At 34.1% G+C, this 21,598-nt stretch overlaps 2 protein-coding genes and 2 non-coding genes across 4 annotated transcripts; 2 read left to right on the forward strand and 2 right to left on the reverse strand.

The window, feature by feature from the left end:
- Window positions 1–2,367: 2,367 nt before the first annotated feature.
- On the forward strand, window positions 2,368–21,176 carry LOC123699187 (peroxisomal leader peptide-processing protease). Its single transcript, XM_045646082.1, has 11 exons — window positions 2,368–2,605; window positions 9,707–10,064; window positions 10,282–10,445; window positions 14,460–14,563; window positions 15,000–15,127; window positions 15,858–16,024; window positions 17,298–17,404; window positions 17,774–17,942; window positions 18,477–18,618; window positions 19,214–19,377; window positions 20,277–21,176. The coding sequence occupies exons 2-11, from the start codon at window positions 9,712–9,714 to the stop codon at window positions 20,360–20,362; spliced, it is 1,584 nt and encodes a 527-aa protein (XP_045502038.1). The 5' UTR covers window positions 2,368–2,605; window positions 9,707–9,711; the 3' UTR covers window positions 20,363–21,176.
- Window positions 6,343–6,429, forward strand: Trnay-gua. The gene is given in 2 exon segments: window positions 6,343–6,379; window positions 6,394–6,429. It is a non-coding gene; the product is annotated as a tRNA-Tyr (tRNA).
- On the reverse strand, window positions 6,833–6,905 carry Trnav-cac. The gene has a single exon. It is a non-coding gene; the product is annotated as a tRNA-Val (tRNA).
- LOC123699189 (NADH dehydrogenase [ubiquinone] 1 alpha subcomplex subunit 11-like) lies at window positions 11,760–13,981 on the reverse strand. The gene is made up of 5 exons (XM_045646084.1): window positions 13,882–13,981; window positions 13,275–13,378; window positions 12,864–12,973; window positions 12,129–12,335; window positions 11,760–11,821 (listed from the first exon to the last, which is right to left on the reverse strand). Exons 1-5 carry the CDS (start codon window positions 13,966–13,968, stop codon window positions 11,784–11,786), a joined length of 546 nt encoding a protein of 181 aa, XP_045502040.1. The 5' UTR covers window positions 13,969–13,981; the 3' UTR covers window positions 11,760–11,783.
- Window positions 21,177–21,598: the final 422 nt, after the last annotated feature.

Raw genomic sequence — 21,598 nt, forward strand, 5'->3', positions numbered from 1 at the left:
GAGTATACAAAATGACGTTGACGCTTCTATTCGCAGCGAAACCGTTGCGCGTCCGCGGCGTGTTCGCTGCGCATCCGCGGCGTGTTCGCTGCGCATCCGCGGCGTTTTCGTTGCGCACCCGCTCCGCTTTGAAACCGCTCGCAATCCGCTAGTGTGATATGGCACTTATAGGTAATATTAAGGGTAATATGTACTTTATAATTTCACCCATGATTTTCATTGAATGAATATCAGCTAATAATTATATGTCAGTCAGTTTTAGGCACATTTAGGCTTTAAAAATGGAAAATAAACTCCGAGAACTCTGAATTTTTAATTATGAATTATTTATTTGTTGTATTTTAAAATTAAAACACAAGTCTAATATTTTTTTAAGTTTTGATGAATTGGCCATCTCTTGATGATGAAATGGAATTATAGATGTGCAGAAAACAATTTTAGGTATTAGCGGGACGTTAAGGGACCTGTGCGCACCCGCACTCGCACCTGCATATAACTTCCGAACCGCCAGGCGCCATTTGAATCGATCTGTACCTATTCGAAAAACAAGGTGCAGCCTTGCAGTGGCAGGCATCAGTCAAACGATAAATACATAATACCACATAACTCTAAGTACTAGTACGAAACACTAGGTAATAGAAATATTTTCTTAATAAGTCAACGTGTTCTGATATAACCGATGCCATTTATAAATCTCACCTATTGGCGGTTTATTTAGTGACTCACAAACAATATATTTAAGTTCCCTTTGAGTGCTGCCGATAATAGACCTTCTGGGAAATAAAGTTACGGTTAATTTTAAAGAATGTAGATCATTTTAAGTTACTGTAGGTACCCACGAATAAAGTATAGGGTTAAGTCCTGTTTCTCTGGGTCTTTCGGGGTTTTGGACAAAAATATATCTGATATTTAACTAGCTGTGCCCCGCGGTTTTACCCGCATTGCTCCGCTCCTGTTTGTCTTAGTGATTATACAAACTTGTAGCCTTCCTCAATACATGGACTATTCCTGAGATTAGCGCGTTCAAACAAACAAACCCTTCAGCTTTATAATATTAGTATGGATTAGTATAGATGGTATAGATTTGCCTGAAGTCTTAATAACCCAAGTGAAAGAAAGAAGATGTCTGAAGTTTTTAAGAATATGAATAATAAAGTATAATACCAAAGTTTTCTTGAAAAGGGGTATCCAACCCAGCTAAATATTGTATAGTTATTCACGCACACAGCACAGCGCTGGTTTTCAATGGCCCCTAAAACTAGTTGCAACAATGGTCGCAACTAGAGTTTTTCATAATTTTATTCATACAGCCCTATCTCGCTTGGGGCCCCTAACCACATAGTGACGTCCCTGGCTATGATTCATCTATCCGTGTTTGATCTTTGTGCGACAATGAAGTGGTTTTCCACAATACTACTAAATCTAAAATAATTACTCTATTTACTACTTGACGATTATTTTATTCCTCCGTTTCCATTGCATTCTTTCATGGAAATTTGATGACTTGTAAGTTTCCTACGATGTTATATTAAATTGATGATAATTATCGCAATTTATAATTTCAATTGAATTATTGAAATATTTTTGCTAAATATTAGAACGTTTTTCTTAGATACAACATAATAATTGTTTAACAAGTGGAAACTTGTAAATTTTACCTAATAAGTAGGTACTATTCTGTTTTATATTATTTTGTACATTTCATTTCGCAGCCGAAGCTGCGGGTAACAACTTGCCGGCCAACGATATACATATTATATAGCTACATAATTATAGCATGGCCCAATAGACTCAAGCATATATACCTAAGTCATATTCAATAAGTCAACTAAACATTGAAAATAACCAATCAAACTGTTTCGAAATACCTAAACGAAATTGAATAAATCGTTTTGGAATTTTACCTCCCGTAACGACTATCGAAACGTCAATTAAAGCAATAATATTTATTTATACGGGTTCTTTAATTATCAGAATAATTATTTGGAGTTTGTTTTATACGAAACTGACCAATTTTCTAAACAAAACAATAATTAATTAACTGTAATTGATTATTGATCCAGCAGCGTTTTTTTTTTGCGTAATAACTATGACCTCTATAAAGTGTCTTACTGGCTTTCATTCTTTAATAATTTATTTTCCTTTTCATATTTCTTTTTTGTTACTCGGCTCGGTGTTAATTTTCAATTTTGCAACATGAAAAAATAATATAATAGTTCAAAATTTATATAAGCGCCATCTAGCGGATGAACCTGGTATTACGTTGTGGTATTGGTTGGCTATTGGATGAATTGACAAATGACAAGCTAATAAAATTTTATCTGATCTAAAGCAGAGAAGGCAGAAAACATGAAATAAGAAATTATACATAGTTCACTGTGCAACAAAGTTCAACAGCTGATATCAGCAGGTCAAATTAAGAATAAATAATTATTTATAATTAATATTTTTAACAAAAATAATAGTACAATGTAGTAAATGGCAGTATAATGTGCTTAGTGCAAGTTTAGTGTTTAGCTTATACTTGTACGGTGTGTGCGTATTTTTTTGGTGAAGTTAACTTTTTCGGATTTATAACCTCAAAAAGTAAACAAACAAGTGCAAGGTAAATGACATTTTTATGTTTTTGATAAAACATTTCATTGAATGTGTGATTTTTTTTCTTTTAATTTGCAACTTTAAATGGGTCAAAGTTTACACTTGATTTTACATAATATTCTAGTTAGTACTGGGTTTAATGATAATGTCAATTGTCATGTGTTAATTAGTTATTTATTCTGTTTTGTGGTCCACAAATTGTGGATTAGAACTGCTTGATTCCAGATTACAAATGCATACTTTACACAAAACATTAACATTACGTCGTTTGTTGATAGTATGCGTAGTTTAATATCATTCATCGATCATTCCTTTGCAGTAGTAGGTGTACCATAATATTTCAATTTACGGACAGAGGTAATATTATTTGTTTTTTTATTTCTTACAAATTTAAGATACCTAGGTAGGATTTAAAAACATTTTTAAACAATTTAATTATTTTCGTACAAGTTTATGAATTCTAGAATCCAATAAAACCTTATTATTAAAAGAACTACCTACGTTAGAAGTCCACTTACTAAGCAAAGGTTTTAAGCTTTTTTAACATGACAAGTAAGAAACAATTACTCATGGGTACAGTTATGAAAAGCTATTCATAAACTCACACAACTCACCTAAAACGTTATCGCATCAAATGTATAGAACTCGAGTGACTTAACAATGAAGTCGATTGCTTCTTTTTCTTCACACTCGGCGCCAGACGGTACGCAGGCATATCCGTTGCAATGCACACAAGAATATCTCTTTGAACATTCACTAACACTGCATCCCCACGAAAGTCAAGTCAAACAAGATGGAAGAAACACGTTTTCGTTATCTATTACCACGGGAGCGCATCGTTCGTTGTTGTTTCGGTCGTTGAAATGATCAGTGGACGGCCCACGCGAGGATGTGAGCAATAAAATGCGGCACGAACGCAGAATTGGATAACCGAGGATTTTTGTTTCTGGAATTGACCGTAAATGCGCATGGGAGCGAAAGAAACGGACTCTTAGCATTGACTGGACTGCGCTTCGGCCGTACAGGATACGACCCATTAGGCAAAAGAGCGACCATTATTGTATTGTCGTGGGTTTATCGTATCGCCTGTCTCCTTAAATTGCCGTGTACGATATATACGTGTAAGTATTGAAATTTGGCCAGCATGTAACTGGGACACGGGTTATAGAATGGAAAAGTAAATCAGGAGAAATTTAAGAATGACAAATTGCTTGTTTTGATGATTCTTTTTGTTGATTTGTGTATAACTGTGTTTTTGAATTTTAAATTTCAATCGCCTGATGCCATTTTTAAAATAGTCCAAAAAATAAACGAAAATAAAACAATGATGGGATTTAATAAAGTCACGGGACCGGATCCTGTGTTACTCACGCTCGTTTGTTCAATTGGACAGTTAAGTAGCGAAGCTGAAGCCAGCCATTTCCGTCGTTGTTTCACACAGGAACTAAGGGAATGTGTGATACTGGTGGTTTGGGAAAGGAAGACAATAGTTATCGTTAGATAATTAGGTGAAAGAAACCAAGCTATGTTTTTTTATTTTACATCATAGCTTGGTTTCTTTCACCTAATTAACTCTCGATATCTATTGTTTTCCTTTCCCAAACCACCAGTATCACACATTCCCTTAATTCCTATGTGAAACAACCATTGTATTTCGTACTGGAACCTATACGAAATAATCTTTTAATGGTGTCTATATAACTAGAACTGAGGATCTCTATTATGGATTTGTTATTAGTATAAATATTTTTCATATATGTTTGTCATGATGATGTCACTATCGTTTCGATATCCTTTTAAAAACAACAACAAGGGACTTTTGAGGAAAACAAGTGGCATTTGTTCATACTGGTTGAGCGTCATAAAAATTATAGCACTAGTTCGTCTCAGGAAAAACATAGTTGTTACGTGTAGCATTCAATGAAACTCCCCGTATGAAACCCCGTAACACACACTGGATTTAACCAACGACGACATAAAAAGATGATGCGTCGACTAGCAATGGTAACACTATAATGGCGATGAAATAAGAATCGGATGTAACGGAACTAAAGACGATTTGTTACGGTCCAAATCAAGGATAGGAGCAACTGATGGATGAGGTCAACTTTAAAATTATTATTAATTTACAAAATAGTTTCATATGACAGGTGATATGTCGAACATGGACTGTGGAGACTTATTAATTCTCATGTCCAGATTCGTGTAGTTTTACGTGGAATCCGTTTCATCCGTAGCATTTGTCAGTTTAGTTTATTCTAGTTACTCCTCTTACCACTTGATACAAATACCCTTTATGTATATGAAAAGTATATTTGGCAAATCTTTAGAAATAGCGCCATGAAACGAGGTATTTAATTCATATAATTACCTAATAAATAAAAAAATAGAAAATAAAGTAAGTATTCTCATCCCTCACTTTGTTCGAAGCTATAGATTATAATGTAGTATATATTATAATAATTGGCTTTTTGTTTTTAATCATCTAGTTAATTTTAACAATTCCTTTTTTTAAGACGTGTAGTACCTATTATCCACTAAATTAAATATAGAATTTTCTCTTGTAGCGAAATACGAAAAACATTTTTTTTATGTCGATGTTAATCCATGGTTTTTAGACTTATGGAGAATACTCTTTATCTACTTATTCCCACCGCACAAAGCGTAATAGAAGCTAGTGTACCAAATACCATGAAATAAATTTTATTGGAATAGAAGGTTACCCATTTTACAATGATACCGAATGCTCTTGATTAAAATATTTTCTATTTCTGCTTCTAAATGATAAGATCGTTGCAAGCATTAAAGGTGATCCTTGTAACTGATTACAGACAGATACAGCATTATTGTTATTTAGTCACCCAAATACACACATGCCGAGGTTACGAGCTAGTTATGTCCAGTTATCGTGTTAAGGCTTTAAACATTGTATTTGAGTGATAAAGACCAGGTTCATAGATCTAGGTCACAATCTGATGCAATTGATAGACTAATAATAGTATTAAGAAATTATAGGGTATCATAGATATTTCGATTAGTCAGTATTATTTAATATCAAAGTAATATGGTAAAACATTTCGAGTACCTACAAAATTCAATACATGCACATCAACACCATGGAAAAACTTGTTCTATTCCATTTTATCTTAGCGCACGGAATCTAAAATCGGTTGGCCATAATATCTAAACTCATAATAAGCCTTCTTTTTTGTTCTTCCTAGATAAAAAAATGAATAAATTGAACGTATCACATTAATTCCTATTAACATAGTAAGAAAAGAAAATAATCTATGAATTTAAGGTAACATAAATTCGTTAAAATGTTTAATTTCTAAAAGCAATAGTTACATTTGACTTCTAAAACATAGTAGGAATGAGCATTTGAGGAAAATATTGTTATCACTTATGATTTGAAATTATATAATGTTATATTATTATGTAATATTATAGACTGAAATAATATTTATTTTATCAAAATTCAAAATTATATTTTTAGGTCGATGAAACATAATTTATTTATTATTTTATTTGCGTATAACAATTTGTTTTGAATAACATTTATTATCTGTTAAGAAAGTTATTCTATAAATATAAAACTATAATAAATAACAAACTTCAATTATGATAACATTAAATGTGTTTTAAGAATAAATATTTTTTTGTAACAAAAGTATATGTAACCTAGTATTAAATATTGTGTAATGTATCTTGAATAAGATTATAAATTTGGAAGTTGTCTCCCAACCTTCGATAGCTCAGTTGGTAGAGCGGTGGACTGTAGAGTTAATTGAAGTTATCCATAGGTCGCTGGTTCAAATCCGGCTCGAAGGAATCTTTTGTTATTTTTTTTTCTTTTTTAATTGCAATTGAAATACCACATTAAATAATTACGTTATAAAAATTGTGTCAAAAAAGATACGTTTTTCTCCTCATAATATTTATTTAAATTCATTTTTTCATTTAATTTGTGAAAATGTACATAAATAATGCGAAAATATTCATAATTTAGTATAACATTTTCGATTACAATAGTATTTTGTCTGGATGGATCCCATGTTCTATCATGTACTGAATCTTAATTTAAGGTAATTAATTATTACAATTTATGTACATTGTATTTCTATGCAATTTTATGGACACAATATAATCATTCGTTAATAAAATATAAAAGTATTTCTTGAAGTTATGAATATTAAAAAAAATTATATATTTCTATATTTAAAAACAAAAACACTGTTTCCGCCCGGGATCGAACCGGGGACCTTGTGCGTGTGAAGCACACGTGATAACCGCTACACTACGGAAACTTGTTTGAGACAAATGAAATTTTAATACTAATTCTAAGTCACGAACCATTTTATAAAAAAAAAGTATTTTTTAAAAATATCTTGCAGTTTTTACCAAATTCTTACTACCTATCCTGAAGACTAATTTCAAAGCTTAAACGTGTGAATAATATTAAAACTTATTACTTACCTCGGAAACAGAGAAAATAGCAGGCAAAACAGAAAACACAATGCTTTGAAAGAAAAAGCGCGGAAAATGGTCGCCGTGTGTGATGGCGCGAAGCAAACTTTCGACGGTGTTCCGCCATCTTGTCTTATATACTAGAACAAATTACGATCCCATTGACCACCCGCTGAATAAAGCTCATTACATTTCATCCCGAGGGTGTGGTTATGGTACTAATTTGTGCCGCCCTATATTCATATAATTTCATGTTATCATCTTTTTTCAATTGCCTCGGTGTACGTAATACATTGCCCATTTCGTTCCATATGCCGTTTAAATCACTCAAAGGCATAAAGTAATGTAAAAGTAGCGTGTTCTATAAATAAGCCTGTATTGCGATTCTATATTTAGTGTGAACGCTTTCATATAATTTATTTCTATAGCAGAACAAATGGCAAATTGGCCACAATTGTGTGTGGTCATATTTAACCGAGAGGTTGTATTTTAGAACTCGTATCATAAAGTTGAAGTTTGTTTGTTTGACTGCAGTCTTCTCTGGAATTACTAATTGGCCTGTGAAAATTCCTTTGAGTTCAGTAGCAACCGGTAGAAGAAAGATGTTTAATGCAACGGATTTAACTAAATAAATTGATAAAGTCAAATACTCTGTGGTTGATGATACTCTGTTGGTCGGTGCGTAAAACCACAGGATACAATAATTAATTCATTGGTTGGTATGCCAAAACAGCCGATTGCCGATAAAGCTTAATTTTATCATAGAGATAGACTAGACATTTTAGATAGATATTAATAATAACAAATCCTGAATGGGTTCCGTATTTTTTCCTATTGAGCTAAAAATCTCTAAAATGAAACTCTCAAAAATGATATTTTTGCTCTTTAGCAACTTTTTCTTCCGCTGCTACTCCGCTCCTATTGGTTATGTAATATTAAGTTGGATTTTCCCGATAAGAGGACTATTTAACACAAATATTACCTACTTAAAAAATTGGTTCAGCAGTTTCTGACATTAGCGCTATCAACGAAAGGTACAAACTTAACGTCTTTATAGATCAGTAATTTATAGGTAGACTAGCTTCCGCCCGGGCTTCGCCCGCGTTTGCAAAGAAAAACCCGTATAGTTCCCGTCCCGGTGGAATTTGGAATCCGATTTCTGGATAAATCTTAACCTATGTGTTAATCCAAGTTATCCTCTATATTATGTGTTCTAAATTTCATTGTAATCGGTTTCGTTTCAAAATAGTTTTTTCGTGAAAGAGTAACACACATACACATACATACATCCTCACAAACGTTCTCAGTTATAATATTAGTAGGATAGGAAGGATATAGTTTTCTTTAGTAATGTAATCTTATCAAGCATTTATCGGTAGACCAAGCTAACAATGCCCCAAGGATTGGACGTTTTTGTACACATAATTCTGATGATTAATATTTTATCTATACATATAATAAATCTGTAGAAGGGTCAATTCTGTACATTGAAAATATTGAAAAAATAAATAGCAGGGGGTGTTACTGGATCGATACCAAGCCCAAATATGTGATTAAAAAAATTTTTGTCTGTCTGTCTGTCTGTCTGTCTGTATGTTCAGGCATCACGTGAAAACTAACGGTTCGATTTCGATGAAACTTGGTATAATTATACCTTATTATCCTGGGCATAAAATAGGATACTTTTTATCCCGGAACAATACGTAGAAAAAAAAATCTTAATTTTTCTTAATTTTTCCGCGCGGACGGAGTCGCGGGTGGAAGCTAGTTAATAATATAATTAATATTACCTGTCACCTTATTATGTTTTTATTATATCGTAGACCAAATACGAGTTAATTATGGTACCTATGCAAATAATAATAGTCACTATGAAATATTCGATAATGCTTATATTGTTTTGACGCGAACAAAATGCGTAAAAGATTAAAAGCGTAAATGATACATTGAACCGATTTGGATAAATATAGGCAATAATATAAATATAGGCTCAGAAAAATACGTTATTTCATTCACTAGTATTTCGTTACATGTTACGGTTACAATCCAGCTGCATAAAAAGTTCCCTTTGACGTCACCATAAACCAATATCATCAAATGCAACTCTAACATCTTGACTTAAGGTGACTAGTAGAGCAAAACGCGAGTTTGCTCCTAAATTATAATGCTTTAAAGTATATGATTAACTGCAGTAAAAAATCTCAGATAAATATATGATATTCTTCAGGAGATAAACTAGTTCGATAGTGTTTTGAAAACACAATACAACTTATTTTACTCGATAGAAAAAAATCTCAAAGGTACCTCTAAAAAAATCTTTTGATGCTTAAAAACCATACTAAACTACATGCAATCATTCTGTTTTTTCGGCAAATAATTCTACAAGCAACATACTAATATAATACTGTGTTATTTTTTTAGTCCAATAAATAGATTTCGTGTAAATCGCAAATTCTTATTCCCAAACCAAAAACGTACGCATGTGTGCGTGAACGCCTGTGTACCGACACTACCGGCCGAGGCCCGTTCGTAGTGATGCGCGTATGGCGTCGGGCTGCAGCTGTGGCGCGGCGTGTATGTGTGAGTGGAATGAAATGCTTGCTCAGGGCAGCGCCTTAAAGTACAAAATCTATTGTTTCAGCAAAAATGGCGGTAGAAGGTGTGATGGTGACATACAACTACTCTGATGATGGAGAACTAGCCAATATTCTGACAGTCGCAGCATCTGGTATCAAATATTCCAACCGCTGGGTTCTCACACATGGATCTATTCTCTCTCCTTTAAAACAGGCGAAAATTATAAAAGAAGCCAGAGGAAAGCCTATAGTAAACGATGAGTTTTACAACACATTGCCAGAAATCTATGTGACATGTGAAAAGGGCAAATCGAAAGGGTCTAATGTGTATGAAGGAGTGGAGAGGCTGAGTAGAGAGAGGAACTTGGACATCGATACTGATTTTGAGCATAGCAGTTATCAGGCGCGCGTGATGACTGGCAGGTAAGGTCTCTACGTATAATGTAGATTTTTATAAACATATTTCGTTGAAATGGTACTCAAATTAAGTAAACTATAGTACTATACTGCGTGTTAAACATAAAGTATGTTTCATTACTACTAGGGATCCAAAGTTGATCTTGGCCGCCGACATTAAAAGCCTCAATTACTACTGTGGTAGTACTATTTCTATTATCTAAGAACAGATGTCCTGTTTCAGAATATGCCACCTCTGGCAGTGTCCCATACTAGACCGGTGCGTGGACGACATTCTATACAGCTGGACGATTGGCCATCGAGATGGTGATGTGGAACGACAGACGCAGCTCGGCAAGGCTCTGCTCTCTGTGTTCGTGCTTATTGACTTGGAGTGCGATAATACTGGTCAGTAGTTAATGTAGTTTATTTAGATTGGGTTAAATGTGAGTCGCGCATGCTTCGGCAAGAAATTTAAATTTGTACTCTGCAAATATATAGTTCAGGATACATCGCCCATTTTTGCAAGTGACTACTATCAAGCTAATTTTCCGCTTGTAGCTTTATTTTGATGAGACGCCCAATAATTTCGTGTACGAAAGTCTCGATTGTGGTAGCTAACAGAGATAACAAGGATAAAAATTTTTGATTTGATGGTTCTCAAATATTTATTACTAACTGAATGAATTTTTTTTTGTTCAATCTCAAGATAATTACCTAAATTATTCGAAAAAATATTTGTCCTACAAAATTTATGGTTTGTTCAAAGAGTCCCCCTTTCCAAAGTGTATCGATAACGAGGTCATTATAAATGATTACTAACAAGCTGATTTTTTGTTTTCACTTAGTTAATGTTTATATAATTCAACAGACATATTGTCCTACAAATTGCGTAATAAATATTTGAGAACCATCAAATCAAAAAATTTTATCCTTGTTATCTCTGTTAGCTACCACAATCGAGAGTTTCGTACACGAAATTATTCGGTGTCTCATCAAAATAAAGCTACAAGCGGAAAATCAGCTTGATAGTAGTCACTTGCAAAAATGGGCGATGTATCCTGAACTAATAAGGGTGCTTTTCCACCAATAATTAATGTGCGAGGATGTGTAGCGAGAAAATAACCAACAGTATCGCTTCAAGCGATATGATTAGTTCGTAACAAACTGAGTGAAAAAAAAGAACTGCTTTCAATAATCATAATTAGTGATGCAACTAATACGAATACGAATATTCGTATTCGCCGAATAGTAGACATTTACCGAATATTCGTATTCGGCGAATATACGAATTTTTAAAAACGAATATTTTTGTACGCAACTCTATTTGCTACAAATTTAAAAATCGCGCAAAAAAATATGACGTGTGCAGAGATTGCTGATCCACTGGCCTTTTGGCGAGAAGATGTCCATTTTCCAAGTCAGAAAAAACTCGCCCAAAAATATTTTTCACTGACGCCATGTACAGTCACTTCGGAAAGACTTATTTAACGGCTGGAAACATCCTGACTGAAAAAAAAAATCGCCTAAAACCAGAAAATCTACGAATTTTATGCTTTTTAAATAAAAATTTGCCTATTGTAAATTTTAATTATTAGAAGAGTTAACATTCATTAAATAAATAAGTCTTTTATTACCAAGGCTAGATATTCGTATTCGTATTCGTATTCGTAAAAGTAGTATTCGTTGCATCACTAATCATAATCAATATTTAATATAAATTTTTCATACATATATATAAATAATTCACTTCTTTTTCCCCTGGTCGCAAGTGCGTTGCATTTCTGAAAAAGAAAATCATTCCTTGTTTTATACCTCAGTTAGGATTTCTTTGATTGACCAACTTTTTAATAATTCGGCGTAAAATATAAATGTTGTCTTACATATCAACTTTTTAAATCAATCTTAAAAATTATTTGTTTATAGAGGACAATGAAAACAAGGAAGAAAGTAACAATGTAGCCTGGGAAGCACATCAAGTATATATTAAAAAAAAACCTTTCAATAAAATAAATACTGAATGTCCTCCATCATTGTTTATAACCACGTTCAAAATAGAACTCTATCCCTACCCAATAAGTGCTATTATACCTTCAAGAGGATCCTTAGTGATAGAATAGTCCATTCTCCAATGGTTAACAGTGCGCATGTGACCATATATCTGAGGTAAGAAGTCGATCCCGTGCAGCAAGCATTCCTTCTTGGCTGCCGCTAGCGTGCCCAGAGCAAGGCCACCCAGAAGTACGGCGTGGTAGGAGCCCAAGTATACAGCTAGTATGGGACCACATGCGAAGCCACCTGGAAATATAGTACCACTAGCTTTCCGCCCGCGGTTCGCCCGCGTTTTCAAAGAAAAATCCGCATGGTTCCCGTTCCCGTGGGATTTACGGGATAAAACCTATCCTATGAGTTAATCCAAGTTACCTTCTATATGTGTGCTAAATTTCATTGTAATCGGTTCAGTAGTATTTGCGTGAAAGAGTAACAAACATACTCGCACACATACATCCATCACAAACTTTCGCATTTATAATATTAGTAGGATTTACTCGAATGTTATGGGAGTTCTAGAAATGGATCATACAGTATGGTTGTACTAAGTAAAATAGGCTGGGAAAAGAAGTGAAGCCCTTTGCACAGTATAAATTTTCGTTCATCAGAAAATAGGAGAGAAGAAAATGTAGTACCTATGTCCTCAATAATTAATAATTATGATCAAAAAATTACAAACAGAATAAGGTCTCTATGAGCTAAAGCCATTGTGGGCAAAATACATTTACAGACACTTTTTACATTTAAATATGTATTATAATAAAAAATAGGTACCTAAAAAGTAATTCCAATGGTCGTCCACTTTTCTATATTGATACACGGTGTTAGCCACTGCTGCGAACGTAGCGCCCATTAGAGCTAAAGGTGCAGTGTGGTACATATACCTGAAACAGATTTATTATACTTATTATTTTGATAATGGACGAATAAGTTGATGTTTTTTTGGCTAATAAACTCCTTCATTCAATGATCTATATATTCTTTTCCATAAGATAAAGTTACACCAACATACAGTATGATCCGTTCGCGAGTTGATATATTATATTATCTTAGTTTTTTAAATCGCTTCTATAGTTTAATTTACCCATAATTAAAACTGATGTTATTTAGTTTGATCGTGTTCTGGTTAAGCGATTTACTCAACAACAAAAAAACTAGTTATTGCATTTCTATCAAGTTCCCCACCTCCTAAGAATAGGTCCCAGACCGACAGCATGAGAGTACAGTAACACATCTTTAGTCGATATGAGCACACCGGCCGTTGCCCCGATTCGAGCTGATGCCATCATCTAAATATGAACAATAACGTTAATTATCTACTATAATCATTACAAAGTGAAAAACAAAGTTGCTTCCCGCCGTCTATCCGTCTGTCATTATGTATGCTTAGATCTTAGGAAGCTGGTTATCCATAAGACTAACCACGTTTGGGCGGTCTAATGAGATTGTCAAAGTTATTTATTTATTATTTATTTATTTAACGCTTTATTAGTTATACAAACAGAAACCTTAGAATTACTTACAGCTAAAAACAGAGTACAACTAACTTTGCGGCCTTATCACTAAGTAGTGATCTCTACCAGGCAACCACGGTAAAAGGTAACGAGCAAAAAGGTCACATATTGGCGGTTATTATAAAATATATAATATATTGTAGGTAAAACAAATTAACCAGTCTTTGGAAATGCTTTCTAGTCTCACTAATTACAGGAAGAACCTATAATATGTATGTTACTGAAGTCATCAATTCATTGCCCATACCTCACACTTCATTTCTATAAGTAATGTTTACCTTTTTGAAAACATCACATCCCTCCGGCGAATCATAATACCGGTAGTAGTTACGATTTGTTTTTACTTGTTTACATTCACAGGACATTATTTAATAAATAATTGGGAATTGTATTTATCATAATTTCTCGTCAGAGTGACGCTTGACGCGTTTAAAAATAAATACACAATAAAATAGGTTTGTACACCGAAGAGTTTTCTTATATTCTACAGTCTTTATTTTCATGAACAAAAACTTACATAATAGCATATGCAGATTTTGGGTTATTCTTATGCGTTTGCGTAATTAGTCATTCGATAATTTGTGATCTAAAGTGAGTAATAGAAAGAGGAAAGCCAAAAAAGTATAGAACCACTCTACCTCTACGTCTCTACATAATTATTTTAAAAGACTTGATAGAAGATTATTTTCTAACAACTATGAATGGCGACTTTGCTATGGAAAACTGAGACCTCAATTTCAAACTCGACCTCTCTTTTTAGTACTTAATACATAGTAATTTTAAACAATGATAAACGTAATAATGTTGGCACTAAGTTGGCACAAAATTATATAGCGTTATAATTTAAATGTTACAGGATTTAAGACTTTAAGGCCTTTATCAGAGCTTCTAGATTTGGTCCGACTGCCACCAGAACGGGGGACCAATATACAAGTTCATTCCACACCGTTTGGATGTGAGGTAAGAACTGAAATTAAATCAGAACATCATCTGTTTTTCTACTTTATTAGAGATGAAATAAATTTATTTATCCAGTAAGTTGTTACATGATTTATAATAGATAATGTTAGGTATGTAAAACAGTGGGTCCAAAAGTAAGTGAAGATGTTAGATGCATTGCCATTTATAAAATCAAAATAAAATTTAATTTGATTAATTTACGGTACTTATTTCTTTTCCTTTTTTAACTTGTACTTCTTTACTCCTGGTAAAATTGCATTCAACATAGCATATTTTTATACCATATCTGCGGTTGATCTTCATTATATGATAACATTAATAAACGATGAAGAAGCATAAAGTATTCATAAATAGAGATTCAGAATCAAACATCGAATAATACTTTTCAAATATTATTTATTCCATTTAAAATATCTATACTACACAATAATTGCAGGTGTTTCTAAACGCAGTGACGCGCGGCTCGGTGTGCGGCGTGGTCGGCAAGCGGCCATCTTTGTTGCTAACTGACGCAGCGACTGCGTTGGGCTCGGAGGGCGGGCCCGTGTTCACTGATGGGCCTACGTAAGTTTACCCTTGTAATTATAAACGTATTAATTTTTTTAATTAAACTTCTTTCGGCGCATGCGGGTAAAATTATAGGTATAAGGTAATACTACCGTCGAAGCTTGGCAGCGGAAACGGCGAACGTAGCATGGAAAGAAGTTTCACTTCTCACATGTGTTCTTTGCACGCGCGCTTTTTGAAGTGAAACTTCTTTATCGAGGTTGGAAAAAAATTTAGTGTAACATTTTTTCGTTACGCGTGACATTTTTCCGTTACGCGCCATCTTTTTCTTATCCCTACCACGCGTGATTCGACGTATTTCTGTAGTTGCATATAGTACATTATTTTTTGAAAAATAAGGTCATAAATAAGTATCACTTCTTACTTGTGTACACTAGTACACGCACACATTTTTTTTCTTTCAGGTCGCAATGTATCGATTTCGTTGAATGATTTTTATGACAGGCAAACAATTAAAACACACTTTTGAAAGATTTTTTTAAATGTGTTGTTTTTCTGATAATTATTAGTACATTGTCGATCACATTATATTAGTACTAGCTTACCGCCCGCGGCTTCGCCCGCTTTCTCTAAAACGATTTGAGATTTAAACTATCCTATCTCTCAAGTTGGATCGAACTGCACATGGTGTGCGAATTTTATTATAATCGGTTAAGTGGTTTAGGAGTCCATTGAGGACAAACATTGTGACACGAGATTTATATATATTAAGATTTCGTTACCGCAGTAGGGAGCTAGTAGGCGCAGTGGTGTGCAGCGTGTCGTGGTGGCGGGGCGAGTGGGTCGGGCTGACGCTAGCGGCGCCGCTGCGCTCGGTGCTGGCGGCCAAGCTGCGCGTGCCGCCCGCCGCCGCGCCGAGAGCGCCGCCGTCGCCGCTGCACAGCGACATACTGGGTGAGCCGTGTGGTGCGGATACGAGATTTTACTCAATTACAAAACGGTTATTTGTATTTAAAAAAAGACGTGTGGCACTCGGGGTCTGCCGCGGTAAAGCTATTGCATAGCATGCCTTCAAGCGAGCCCGTCGGAGTGGGGAGCGTGAGGTTTTTTCGTTACGGAATTTCTCGATTCGGTCCCCGCGCTCAAGGCCCGGAAGCTATGCAATTAAAAAAAATTATTTTTGTATTTTTTTTAGCCCTCAAAAAAGCCTCGGTTTCATTGTGTAACAATCGACATATTGGTGAATTTTGTGTGGGATTGAATTTGAATTTTGACCCTAGTTTCGTGTGTCTTATTCGCTTCTGTAAATGTTCATTGGCGACTTAGACTGGCGATGCTGATAGCTTATCAGCTCTACCAACTCGAACACAAAACGTCAGAATGATCTGCCATCTCCCTCTATTATGTTATTTTTCTAAACTTTACACTCTTCTTTCATTCTCCTACCAGGTTGCCTGGCAGATATTGCTGTGTAGTAATAAGGCCGCCTATAGTGCAAAATATTTGTACCTCATTAGATTGTACTAGACAGTGGTGGCTCAGTGGCGAGACCTCAAACTTCGAATCGATAAGTCCGGGGTTCGAGACCAGGCGAGCGCGCAGGAAATAAATTGATTTTTCAATTTATCTGCGCATGTTGTAATATCACCACTGTTCGAACGGTGAAGGAAAACATCGCGAGGAAACCGACATGTCGAAGAATTAAAAAGTTCGACGACATATTATGACATCCGCCAACACGCACTTGGCCAGCGTGGTGGATTATGGCCTGTACCCTCATAGGAGGCCCGTGTCCCAGCAGTGGGAACGTATATGGGCTGCTGCTGATGATGATGAGATTGTACTAGATTTCCTGACATTGTTTTGTACAATAAAGTATTATCTATACATATAATAAATCTGTAGAAGGGTCAATTCTGTACATTAAAAATATTGAAAAAATAAATAGCACTGGATCCTGGTGTTACTGGATCGATACCAAACCCAAATATGTGATTAAAAAAATTTTTGTCTGTCTGTCTGTCTGTCTGTATGTTCAGGCATCACGTGAAAACTAACGGTTCGATTTCGATGAAACTTGGTATAATTATACCTTATTATCCTGGGCATAAAATAGGATACTTTTTATCCCGGAAAATTACGTAGAAAAAATAAATCTTCATTTTTCCGCGCGGACGGAGTCGCGGGAGGAAGCTAGTAAATAAATAAAGTGTGCAATGTATGTTAGAGCGCATCGACCGCGTGACGCTGCTGGTGCGGTGCGGCGCGGCGTGGGGCGCGGGCGTGTACCTCGGGGACGGGTTCGTCGTCACGTGCGCGCATGTTGTCAAAAATGTATGTTTTTTTTTTGTTAATTAATAACAATAATTCGTTGTTATTTCTAGATATTGTTATCATTTGTGGTAGTTTATAATTTAGTATAAATTATTGCTAGTGTGGATTTTTAAACACATTTTTTATGTTCAGAAAGTTGTTTGTGCTGTTTGATCATGTTAATTTTACATGGATTACATTAATATTGGGCTCATATACAAAAGATTCGCGAAACTATAGTATTTTTTTAACAAAAATCCATGCATGATATATGGCAGTGTTTGCAACTTTAGTGTACAAATCAAATCATTATATAAATAATTACAATGACATTACAAAATACACAATGATATAAGAAACACAACCAAACATAATGCTATCTCTTTCCAGCACGCCTCTCACAAAGTATCGCTATACTGCCGCGGAGTGAAAGAGACGGCTATAGTTCGGTACAAGAACGTAGATGATAAAGCGTATGATCTTGCGTTATTGTTTACAAACCCTCAGTGTTGGACTCATTTATTACCAGCTGTGTTTCATGATGAGACTGTGGAAAAAGGTACCTATGTGAAATAATTTTTGTCTCATATTCATATTTTTGTCTCATTCGCTCGTTTGATGTAAATATCAAACGAGCGAATGCTCATTCTAACCCCACTATGTCAAATTCTTTTAGTGTAAACAGGCGTAGACGGTAGATCATTCTTTCATTGTTCTTAGTGTGTTTAAAAAGATTCTATGCAATGTTCTTATACTGAACAACACTGAATACGAGTTATCGTTTACACTAAAAGATTGCGAAATAATGTTCTTGCTAGCTCTAGTTCTATGTTGGTTTGATGTAAATGCACCGTCAATGACATAAGTAAAATATTTTTTTTAATTTTTCTTTGTCTGCCTCAAAAAATTCTTTTTTATATACACATTCAAAAAAATTTAAATATTGGTTTAGAACTCCACCTTCACATTGTATATTTTTAACCATAAAAGTATTCATAATTAAAAAAATGTTATCGTTTCGCACAAATCCTCTTTACATTTGAATTTTGAAGTAATTAAAACCAGACTTATCACAAAAACAAGTTTCTTCCAGGCGAGTCAGTACTAGCGGCTGGCTACCCGTACTTCAACGAGAACAATCTAGAAGATCTAAAACCGACTGTAACGAGCGGCCATGTTAACAACGTGTCGCCATCTTTAATACAGACGTCGTGTTGTGTGCAGTCTGGGTTTAGGTATGGTTTCTAATATATACATTTTGATTGATTTAGTAGATTTTTAACAGATTATTTATATTCGCTATTATATCACAATTTACTTGAATTTTAAACCTTATAAGTATGCATGTAGTAAATGCATTCTAAGTATAGTCTAAAAAGTGTTTTTATCCGGCTCGAAGGACCAACAGATGTAAAGGTTGTTGTTATATAAAATATTATAATTTACTTTGCAAACTACACTTTATATAACTACGCACTAATCTATACTCATATTATAAAGCTGAAGAGTATGTTCGTTTGTTTGAACGCGATAATCTCAGGAACTACTGGTCCGATTTGAAAAATTATTTCGGTGTTAGATAGCCCATTTATCGAGGAAGGCTATAGGCTATATATCATTACGCTAAGACCAACAGGAGCGGAGCAATGCGAGTGAAACCGCTGAGCACAGCTAGTTAACGATAATATAAAAATTAAAAAGCACATGAAGCTGTTTTCCCGAAATCGGTATCTGAGTAACCCCGGTCATTGTACTGTATACAGCTCAATTTTTGTATGTTTTTTTCAGCTTTTCATAATTTAATAATTAAAACATTTTCATATTTAACAGTGGCGGTCCAATATTCCAAATAACAAACAACGCTCAAGTGCGAGTTCTCGGCATCATAGTGAGTAACGCTAAAACTGAAACAGGCGCGTGTTTCCCGTATATCAATATGGCGGTCCCTGCTAAGGCTTTTGTGCGACTTCTACAGCAGTTTATTGAAGATAGAGGTAAGATAAATAAAATGATAAATATTTCAGGACAATTTTCACACACGGCACGATCTGATCCCATACTAAGCTTTCGCTTGTGTTATGGAAACCAGACGGCTGATAAACATACATAATATCTAATTTTAAATAAATACTTATATAGATAATTAACACACAGACACAGCAAACATCTATGTTCATCACACAAATATTTGCCCTGGGTTAGGATCGAACCCACGACCTATGGCTTGGAAGGCATAGTGGCCCCACTACCCACCAAGCTAACCGGTCAGTCAGATATTACACAATTTCGATTTTGTAAAGAAATTAGTTCACTTGTTTTCACACAATTCACTTATTTGTATTTCGATTTTTATTACAAAACCTAAGAGCTAGCGCGCAAGAGCAACTTGTCTCCGCAACTATTTTGTATCTCCCATCAACTCTATGGGCTAGTAAGTAAGTGCGCGCACGTAGCGAAGCAACTCCCCATAGAGTTGATGGGAGAGACAAAATAGTTGCGGAGACAAAAGTTGCTCTTGCGCGCTAGTTCTAAGACTGGTTTCGTTACATCATCTTCAGGCTGAAGTGAAACTTCTTTAGGCTCGTTGAGAGTAATATGTATTTCAAGGTCGCGTAATGGCAATACCGTCACGTCATGGAGCAAGGCGACGATGTTGGTATCTTTGAATATTGCCAAAGAAGTTTCACTTCTGAATCGTGTGCTCGGCACACACGCTATTTTTTATAATTTTTTCAGGCAGATATGGTCACTAAAATGCCGTTTTTTTTCATTAGGCCAGATATGGTCATAATAATTTTTTGTGCGTATTTTTTTCGCAAAATTGTCTTGATGACACGCAAATACATATTTTATATTGATTTTGTAATTTAATAATTTTGTTTCTTATTTTCAGATGAGAAGAAATTATTAGCAATCGAAAATAACAGAGAGATGATTCAATCACAATGGCGGTTACTTCCTTATAGATCGAAAATATAAAAAGAATATATTATAAGTATTTTCTGATATTCTTACATATTGTATATTTAAAGTACTCTATAAATAAGATTTTATTTTACATTTTTATTACGTTAAATATGACAAATGATAATTAACAAATCAATATAAATAAAATAGGCCAGAAAATGTGATATTTTTGTGAATAGCTAAGTGTGACAGGGACCGCATGATGGTTATTGCTAATGTTAGAGTGAGACGGCGTGTATATCAAGTAGTTTTATTTTTAAATATTTTATATTTTTATAAAAATAATTGTACACATTTTCTACGATAACATTATAAGGAAAAGGCGTTGATAAGTTATATTAGCGCTCCAGAAGCGGCACGTCGAAATGTTGCTAATTAGCCTCATTTTACTCGTTAAAAAATTAACGTAGTTGGTACAATGTTAAAAAAATTATTCAGGAATTAGTAATTTTAAAAACATGGAGGTATTTATGAAGTGTATTAGTAAATCGATTGACTTTTTTTTTCGTAGGAATCGCAGGTTCGATTCCGTTCAAATTATTCATTTAATTAAAAAAATTATTGGAAATTTATTAATGTTAAGTACTTGAAAATAATTTTTAATTTTAAAAAATGGGATAAGGATTAAGGAAAGTTGTGAATCTAGTTAATATTTTTACAGAAAATTGCATTATTATTATATTGTTAAAGCGTGTTGGTGTTTTTTTTTTATAAATAGTATTTTTAAGTTTTCTTAACTTTTGACAAAAGGAATTTTATACGAAACAATATAAATGAATTGTGATATATTTTGTATCGATATTATAATTAAATTATATATTTTTTATCCCTGGTGGATTTTATAGTCAAAATATTAGTGTAAGAAATATTATTATATTTGTAAAGGTTATTTCTTTGACTTTGAATATGTTAATTTTTATACGAAATATATTTTTACAGCAAATTTGTTTGTTTTTATCATCCCCTCATTTATTCTTCCCAATTACCTACACGAACGTAGATAAAAAGCTTTATAACAGTGCATTTACACCAAACGATCGAATGCTTATTCTAACTCACTATTATTCACTATGTAAAAATCTTTTAGTATAAACAGGCGTAGAGCATTATTTCGTTATTCGTGCGTTCGATAAGATTCTATGGAATGTTCTAATACTGAACAACACTGAATACGAGTTTTCGTTTTCACTAAAATATCACGAAAGAATGCTCTTGCTCTAGCTCTAGCTCAGAAAAATATACAGAAAT

The sequence above is a fragment of the Colias croceus genome, chromosome 17 (assembly GCF_905220415.1).
Source record: "Colias croceus chromosome 17, ilColCroc2.1".
Classification (NCBI taxonomy): Eukaryota; Metazoa; Arthropoda; class Insecta; order Lepidoptera; family Pieridae; genus Colias; species Colias croceus.